This window comes from Podarcis muralis, chromosome 3 (genome assembly GCF_964188315.1).
Source record: "Podarcis muralis chromosome 3, rPodMur119.hap1.1, whole genome shotgun sequence".
Lineage (NCBI taxonomy): Eukaryota > Metazoa > Chordata > Lepidosauria > Squamata > Lacertidae > Podarcis > Podarcis muralis.
The window spans coordinates 53289376-53298511 of NC_135657.1; the positions used below are offsets into that span (position 1 = coordinate 53289376).

The 9136-nt window shown below is 45.7% G+C and overlaps 1 protein-coding gene across 3 annotated transcripts in view; it reads right to left on the minus strand.

The window, feature by feature from the left end:
* TMEM181 (transmembrane protein 181) overlaps nucleotides 1-8844 on the minus strand; it is a 28936-nt gene extending 20092 nt beyond the window's left edge. Inside the window, exons 1-3 of one of the 3 annotated variants that reach the window (XM_028723790.2) lie at nucleotides 6098-6224; nucleotides 2473-2517; nucleotides 803-906 (exon numbers count right to left, since the gene is read on the minus strand). In XM_028723790.2, coding sequence (XP_028579623.2) covers nucleotides 803-906; nucleotides 2473-2517; nucleotides 6098-6120 — 172 coding nt within the window. In that variant the 5' untranslated portion in view covers nucleotides 6121-6224. Of the gene's footprint in view, nucleotides 1-802; nucleotides 907-2472; nucleotides 2518-6097; nucleotides 6248-8465 lie in introns of those variants that run through there. The other 2 variants (XM_028723789.2, XM_028723791.2) reach the window with 2 other exon arrangements.
* Between the last annotated feature and the right edge of the window lie 292 nt (nucleotides 8845-9136).

The following is a 9136-nucleotide window of genomic DNA, read 5'->3' on the forward strand; positions in this document are numbered from 1 at the left end:
GCGGAGTCTGTAACCTGATGCGTATGTAACCTGAAGTGTATGTAACCCGAGGTACCACTGTACAGCAATGTGGAGCTGCAACTGATGACAGTGTAAGTTTTAGCATTACATTTTGAAATGTCTCAAGACCTGCAGTTTGACCCTGGCTGCTTCCTGCAAAAGTATCAAGCCAAATAAAAAGGCTCTATCACATCAAATGTTTTTAAGCAGTTCAAAAGCTCAATTTGAAATCACCAAGAAATTGGATGAAATACCAAAATATCACCTTAAGAAGAAAAATCCATCAAAAGAATCACTTTTACTAGTGATTACACTTTTACTAGTGATTACTCAACCTCTCCATAAGAAATCGAGACATCACAATTGAGAGGCATGTCTCTCCAAAAGAAAGAATGCTCAAGCATGCACTAGCCACTTCTCACAGTACATAGTACATTTGAGAAGGACTATCAATGGCTGGATAAAATTGCAGTTATGTTTTACTAAAATCTAAGTCCAATATAATTTCAGGACACAGATTCAGGACTATGTATGGCGAGAATGGAGACACAGGCTAATTTGTAACCTTGCAGTGGTCATGGATAGGACAACATAAAATAGGCAAAAATGACTCCATGGCTGGGGCTAGTGGACAGGATCTCTGCTCCTTGTCAGTTTTGGGTGGTGCCAGCTTCTTTTAAGCTACTCAACCTAAGGAAGGGGCACAAATTCAAGCTGTATGCCTTGATAGCAAAACAATGGGAAAGAATAGGAGGCACGTAAATAGAGAAAACAATCTTTAACCGAAAAGACAAAATCTTACCTGCAATACCTATTAAAACGGTTAAACCAAAACAAATGAAGAATACAACGAAGACCAAGACAAAGTGGCGCTTGGACAGCGTATATAATCGCATTGGGGCCAACCTGCAAACAAGGAGAGAAAGAACAAGTTAGCAAGTTTCCCACACCAAGTATCCAGTAAAAACACTCTACATTTTGTTTGATAAAATGTGCCATCAGAAAGTGGAAGGCTTTTTCGAAGGCTGTAGCCCTATACACAATTACCTGGGAGCAAGTATCATTAAGCTGAATCAACAGGGACCAGGACCGGCTGTAAAGTGATGCTTAGATTGGCAGCATGTTATCATTCTGACCACATACCCCACACATTGGTGTGCCCCATAACAGAACCTTACATATAGCTAAGCAGGTGGTACAAGCAGCCACATTTGTATCTGTGGAATATTGGTTATATCTTCTCAAAGTTGTCAAAATTCTGAAATGTATGTGCAACCTTTTTTCTAACTTATATGCTACAGATATGCAGTAGTTGCGATATCAGCTGCTTAATACAACTTGGTAACAAGAGGGATGAATCAACATTTTCCACATGCACAGTCATGAATTGACATTAAGATTGTGCTTGAATCAATAGGAAGGCAACGCCAAGATACATTATGGAGCAGACTTTCAAACTTTAGACAGTTAGCCATCTATAAATTAACCCATCTATAACAGGGCGAAAAACAGGTTGGACACTTTTAGCATTCAGCCTATTAGGAACTCAAAACAGGACTAACATGTTATTTTGAAACACTTTCCTGAAGTTATGCTTTCCTTGTTGAATGAATGCTTCCACTGCATTATAGGTATTCAAGGAAATCGAAAAGCATGTGAAAATACATAGATAAGAAATTAGGAGATTTTTTTTGTAATAAATAGCAATTCACAAAAAGGGGGGGGGGACATCATCTAGGAAATTATCTTCAAACTCAGCAGCAGCAAATATGAGGCAAAGGAACCAAACTGCAAAGCATGTAATGAGAGTGTGACTGTCCCTCATAGAAGCTGTTTTCCTTTGGACACCCACCCAACTGTTTTTCTTCCAGTTGGGTTCTTAGAAATGGGGGGGGGGGGAATGATTGGGGTGATCACAGAAAGAAACCAGCAAGTGAAGTATATACACACCCTTTCCCCTGCAAGTTATCCCCATACACCCTGCTTACGACGGATTAACTTTATTCCACCTCATAAGTAACGTAAACAAGATCCAGCTTGATTTTGCACTAGCCGTCCGTACCTTTTTTCACTTTAGGACAGCAGGACAAGAGCGAGGGAAGGGAACGCAAAGTGTGCACAAGTCTGCGGCTTGCCTGTTTTTCATACCTTGCAGGCACAAAATGGTTTATACCGACAAAGCCGGGGTTTAGAGAGCGCAAAATGCCCCTCAGTCCACAAGCGCTTCCTCCCATGCAATGCAGGCTGCAATGTACAAAAGCAGAGGAGCAGAGATACACTGCAAGAAGGGCTTACAGAACTGCTGCTCCAGATCAGCCATGCAGGCCAGCCAAGCTGAAGTGAAAGACAGAGGGGGAAACCAACACCCTCAAAAGGCCACAATCCAATCTGATCCAAAAGGGGGGAAAATCGTTCCTAAGGATGTTAAGACTGAACACAACATATCCACAGGTTTAACTGTCCTTGATTTACCTCTGATGCAACAGTCCTAAAGAGAGAGGCGTCTTAACCCCATCACTCAGCAGCATCAGAGAAGCAGGAGAGAGAGAAAACAGAAGATTTAAAGAAGGGAAAAGAACTATCTAGCATTCACTTGGAGCACATGTAACCAGGAGTCGCATAGTACGCCCATACCTCTCCCAGGATCAATTTAGTTTGGACAATAAAGAAGCAGGAATATTTGTGACTTAAAACTGTAGCTGGAAGTTCTAAGACCGTGTCCTAGCCAGTTATGTGGGGCTGGGCGGGGGATTAATTTCAAATCAAGGTAATTTACATCGGAACACCTTTTGATGCCCTAGACTCGAGCAGTGATGGCCAAACTTGGCCCTCCAGCTGTTTTTGGACTACAACTCCCATCATCCTTAGCTAACAGTGGTCAGGGATGATGGGAATTGTACTCCCAAAACAGCCACAGGGCCGAGTTTGGCCATCACTGCCCTAGAGTAATCCAATTCAGAATGCTTATTTTACCTGTATTTAGCAAACAAAGCTAAACATTTGAAAACACCAAGGTTGCCTAATATTGCATTTGCAGTTGGCGTCTATTCATTGCTACTACTGAAATTATCAAATGGAACCTTTTTTCATAGAAAAACAAAGAACTGGAAAAATGTGTCCCTTAAAAAAAAAAGTCCACCCAACATCACTGGACCTTGCAGCCAGTTTCCCCGCTGGCAAACAAGTCCACCCCCCTCATTTTGCCACACCTCCCATAATTAATTCATAATTAAGTGCAATGAGGTTTTCTTCTGAGTCACATGCTTATGGTCAGGCTGTACGTTGCATGAAAAGTGTGCAGAATGACATCTTAATGTGACTCAAGGCAATTCACATTATTTGTTTTACTGTGTTTATTTCCTGCAGTACCACCAAGCTTTCTCCAAAAGTAAAACAAAGAAACACAGAGAGATTTTCCTGTTGGTCATGCTGATTATTGGATATCTGAATCTTCTTCCACATATTTGAAGATGTGCATAAGTGGAGATGTAACTAAAATGAGCATATCGCAAGTGAAGCAAATCAGCTGCATATATCCTGAAACGTAGTGACTAAGAGGTTGAGCTGTGTACCAGAAAGTGTGGATCTAATCCTACCGCTGGTTGCTACAAGAACTAATACTATTAATAGCAAAAATTAAAGAAATTTGCATAGTGCTTTCAAGTGTTCAAAGCACTTCACATGCTTTATCTAGTTAAAATCCTTACAACAACCCTGCAGGGTAATTCAGTATTATTTTCTCCCATATTGCAGGTAGCGGCCAGAGGCTAAGAGAGAGTGGCTTACGACCAAGGTGAGATATGAACCTGGAATTTCCTGGTTTGTAGCTCAGGCTCTCTTACCCACTATGCAATATTTTTAATAAACTCTTTGAACACGTTAAAACACTATATAAATGCTAAAATGTTACTCAATTCCTGAAGAACATGTCAGGTACCATGAGTTTTCAGTGCAGCATGTTGTCTAAAACTTATCTACTTTATTCACGGCACTGGTTTTCAAGCAGCCATTGTCAAAATCTGCTGGGGACAGAAGGTAATACCACCTCTTACAGCCATGGTCATTTTGAGACACTGGTTAACTTGCTTGCTATGGCAGAGATTCCGTATGCAACAGAGAAGCAACCCAACATTTAAGTTGACTTTTCTACAGAGGAATCAGCCTTCAGGTCCTCAGCAGAAAACACAAAAAAAGAGAGTCAGTTTCCTTGAAAAGAGAGCAAGGAAATGATCTAGTGGCCTTGAATCACAGCTTGTGTGTGTTTGTTTTAAGAACTTTAGAGCCAAAACCAGTTTTGTGAACTTTTGTCCACACATTTTATAAAGTTGCTTCTGATAATTAGGCAGAGAAATCATTCCGTTCTCTCTAAAGGTCACAAGCAGAAAATAGGTATTATTTATTAAATTTATTAAACTTGTATGAAGTATGAGGAGAAACAAGAATCAGAAGCACCCTGAACTCGGCTTATTAAACAGATCTTTCCTAAGACATTTGCAAACATTGTAAATACCACAGCAGTCCTACTAAGAGCTCGTTTCAAACTATCTCATAGACAGTTCATACATTTAAAGAAACAAGGAGTGCAAAAGAACAGCACTTCTCTTTAACATGTGTGAATTGGAGCTTGAGGGAAGCTTTCATCTACAGGAAGATCTAGAGGGTCTCAGCTACTTTTTAAACTCCTGGATCTCATCACTGATAAAAGTCCACTTTAAATGCAATAGCAGAAGTTATAGAATCATAGAAGTACAGAGTTGGAAGGGATTCTTAAGGGTCATCTAGTCCAACCTCCTGCAATGCAGGAATCTCAACTAGATTATACATGACAGATGGCCATCCAACCTCTCCTTAAAAATCTTCAATGAAGTAGAGTCCACCACCTCTTGTAAGAGTTTGTTCCAGAATACTGTTCTTCCGGGTGTTTAGACTGACTCTCCTTTCTTGTAACGTGAAGCCACTGGTTCAGGTACTGCCCTATGGAGCAGGAGAAAAGAAGCTTGCTCCATCCTCCATGTGACAGCCCTTTACATATTTGAAGATGTGCATCGTATCTCAGTCCCCTCTTTTCCAGGGTAAACAAACCCAATTCTATCCACTGTTCTTCATAAGGCTTGGTTTCCAGACCCTTTAGCATCTTGGTCACCCTCCTTTGCACATATTCCAGCTTGTCAATATCCTTCGTAAATTGTGGCACCCTGAGCTGAACACAGGACTCCATGTGTGGTACCTATGTTAAGACATGTGGTGCCTGAAAATGTCTTATCCTGCTTCACTGTAACATTTGAGCTAACGTTTGTGTATAACTCGAGCCAACAACTGCCCAGACTCCAGCCTTTACGTTGGCATGGCTTTGGGGACGATGTGAGGCAACTCTCTTCCACTGAGCATTTCTGTCAAAAATAAGTTAACACTACCCAGCTCACCAAATGCACAACAGGCCTTTATGAGTGGTACAAATATGACACACATGCTCAGACATCTCTCCCTGCCTCTCACAATCACTAAGCAATAAGGGAGCTAGAGGAAAGAAGGATCCATTCCTCAAATGATTTGTTTCTAAAATGAACGGCGCTGTGGCTCAAAGTCTGTGACATATTAAAATGACACCTGTCACCTGCTGACCCAAGGCTCTGACACTAATTATAAAGGCAAAGGGGGTGGCGGCAACTATTCCACAATAAGCAAGCCGTCTGTGTATGTTCAGGGGAACTGCTGCCTTCCCAGCTTGCTCCGATTTAGCTAAAATAGGGAGGTAGTGAGGGAGCTGTTCCCATTCTGCTCCGCTTGTGAGCTTCTGGGACACTGTTATCAGCAGGTCGCTGGGTTAGACAGAGTTTCTCGTATAGCCTAAGCCCCCCCAATTCTCGCCAGCCCCACAAGGCAGGGAAAGAGGAGCGTTTTCCTCCTCCAAATCTGCGCCTAAAGCACTACGCGCTCCGGCTTATTACGCCGGGTGGGGCGGGGCAACACTCGCTCAGCAACCCGTGTGGTCCGGCCAGAGGAATAGGCTCAGGTCAGTCAGGGTTCCCTCCGCGGCCTGCGCAACTACCGCGCACCCCCCACCCCTCAGCGCAGGTCCCGCTACCCCAAAACTCACAGATCCATATCCATGCTGCGCATGCGCGCCACGCCGCCTCCACTCCGGCAGTGGGTCTCTCCCAAGCTAAGCGGCAGCCGCCCGCCCGCCAAGCTCCGTGGCAGCGCCAGCTGCGCACATCACTTCCGCGTGCGTCACCCAACGTGCCAGCTCCGCCTCTCGGGCGCTGTAGGGGGCGGCGCCGTGACCGGAGGGGCGGGGCCGCAACACCTCGGAAAACACCCTGTGAGCGCCTGTCAGTATAGTGTGCCCGTAGGCAGAGAGCGTGTGCGCCTGCGCGTTGCTCCTTCTGCGAACGGCTGTCAGTTTGAAAGCCGCCAGGGGCGAAACTACCTCAGAACAGTTAGTTCCATGGCAGTGCACCTCGCAAGGAGACATGGGAATTGTAGTTTTCAAGTATCTCAATCACACATACGCACACAGAGCTATCTCCCATGGAAAGAGAGGCATATATTTAGCTCTCAGCAACGCCGCTCAAATCTTACCTTCTATTTCCCCACACATATACACACTTAAAATAAAAAAAATCGTTTTAATAATCAACCCTCCAATAGCCTTTATCTGTCCTGACGGTACAAAAGGCAAAATGTGACGAGCCACAGTGATTCAGATAGAAGCAGGCATTTCCTGGCTTATAAGATTGGACCTGGTTATTACTTAATTTCTAATTTTATAATATTTCTTAAGGCTTGCATCTCCGTTTTTATTATACAGCAGACCCGTAATTTACAATACAATCCCTATTAAGCACAGTGAAACTTAACTTCTGAGTAAATATGCACAGAGCTGTGCCTTTCATCAAGGGATATGAGCTAAGACATAGCTCATCAAGGGATTTCATCAAGGGATATGAGCTAAGACATAGGTAAACTGTAGGTAAAGGATGTAGGTAAAGGATGCAATTCTCATTTTGTTGATGTCAACAGCAAACCTCTCACTGGATTTAGTGGAGCTGGATTTCATCCAGTATTACAAGGAGGGCTGTTGTTTTTAACTGTATTTCTTTATGGTTAGAGTTGCTGGAACCTGAACCACATGGATAAATAAAATTCCGCAAAGACTTTAGTTAGTAATGCATGTAGTATGCATAAAGGTAAAGGTAAAGGGACCCCTGACCATTAGGTCCAGTCGTGGCTGACTCTGGGGTTGTGGCGCTCATCTCGCTTTATTGGCCGAGGGAGCCAGCGTACAGCTTTCAGGTCATGTGGCCAGCAAGACTAAGCCGCTTCTGGCGAACCAGAGCAGCGCACGGAGACGCTGTTTACCTTCCCGCTGGAGTGGTACCTATTTATCTACTTGCACTTTGGCGTGCTTTCGAACTGCTAGGTTGGCAGTAGCAGGGACCGAGCAACGGGAGCTCACCCCGTCATGGGGATTCGAACCGCCGACCTTCTAATTGGCAAGACCTAGGCTCTGTGGTTTAACCCACAGCACCATCCGCATCCCTGCAGTATGTATAGGAACCATCTATTTCATGGAATTCCACACAGAGGATATTCCCCGGCTTGTGACTCAGGGGGACACCTTGCTCCTGTGATTTTGTCGAATTTCAGAAAGGTAGTTTTCTTCTTCATATGAAAGGGAAATCAGCTATTAGGTGGGGGGAAACCTGAATATGGACAGGAGAAGGTTTAGGGAAGAATGAGCAAAGGACCCACAGCTCTTGGATCCTGAGGACTCATGGGAGAGAAGGTGGAGCCCTGATTATTTACATTACAACCCCATGTAACTACAAGAGGATCATGGGCTCTTTCGGCGGTGATGGGGTGGGGGAAATCCCTCTCAACTTTTCCAGGCAGGGGGATGGTGGAATATGATCAGAGTCGAGAAGAATCCCAGACCCAGATTCCACATTTAGAAAATGCCATCGGGAATCTTACTCAAGCAACTCTTTCCCTTTCCCACTTTTCCTTATACAAGCAACTCGTTCCCTTTCAGGGACTCTTTGAAGTGACTCATCAAAACCTAATCGCAAAAGAACCAAAAAGGGTAGCTCCGCTGGAAGAAGGTAACTCTCCTTTTCCCAGCAGCCATATTGAAACGCTGGACCATCTCCATCCTTGGTACTGAGAAAGCGGCGGCGCGGGAGGGAAAAGACTGTCGCAGCCGGCGAGGAGGAGGGGTGGGTGGGAAGGCTTCACTCTGCAAATCACGTCCCCCAAAGTGCGTGCAAATAAGGATTCCCCATGGGATTGCTCATAAATGAATAGCTGCTTCTGAATCCTACGTGCTGTATTTAAAGAAGCATTTTTAGCAGGGGTTGGCCAGACCGCTGATGCATACAGCTATTTCCCTAGAAAATAAAGAGGCCTCTCTTTCCCTCTCCATCCCTCCGCGCGCTGCTCCCTTCGCCCCCCCTTGCTCTTACCTGTAGTAGCGATCATCTTTGTAAGGGGTCAGGTCCTCTTTGATCTCCTTGTAGGTCTCTCTGATCCTTTTGCAAATGTGCTTGAGCTCGCCGCAGAGCGGGTTCTCAAAGGCGGGGTAATCCGCCTCCATCCCGCACCCGGACATCGCGCCAGCCCCTCCTCACCCAGCCAGCGGCCGCGGAGACAGCAGCAACCCCCGGGGGCCCCGCTCTAAGCCCGCCGCCGCCTCCCGCGCTCGGCCATGGAGACCCCGGTGGCGCCTGGGCCTCGGTCTGGAGCTCCTCGGCGCTGAGCCGGGCTGCCGAGGGGGAGAGAGCTGCAATGGCCGAGAGGCCGCCGCTTGAAGCGACCCTCCGCTTTCCTCTCTTCCTTTCTCGGCAGAGCGCCGCCACTGGGCGCCGAAGGGAGTTTTGTGGGCGGCGGCGGCGGCGGCTCCAGCTCTGCTTTGGCTGCTGAAGCCCCATACATTTTCTAAGGGGACGCGGAGGGCTTTTGTTATTCAATGCGCGCAAAGAGCAGGCAAGGCGAGGCTGGCAGATAATGTACGGTGGTGGTGGTTGTTTTTAACGAGATAAAATCCCCATGGTCCACGGACCAGGTGGAGCTGGAAAAGAATCAGCACCGTGGACAGCGCCACTGGGGACTGGTGGCAAAATGGCCCCTGGGAAAC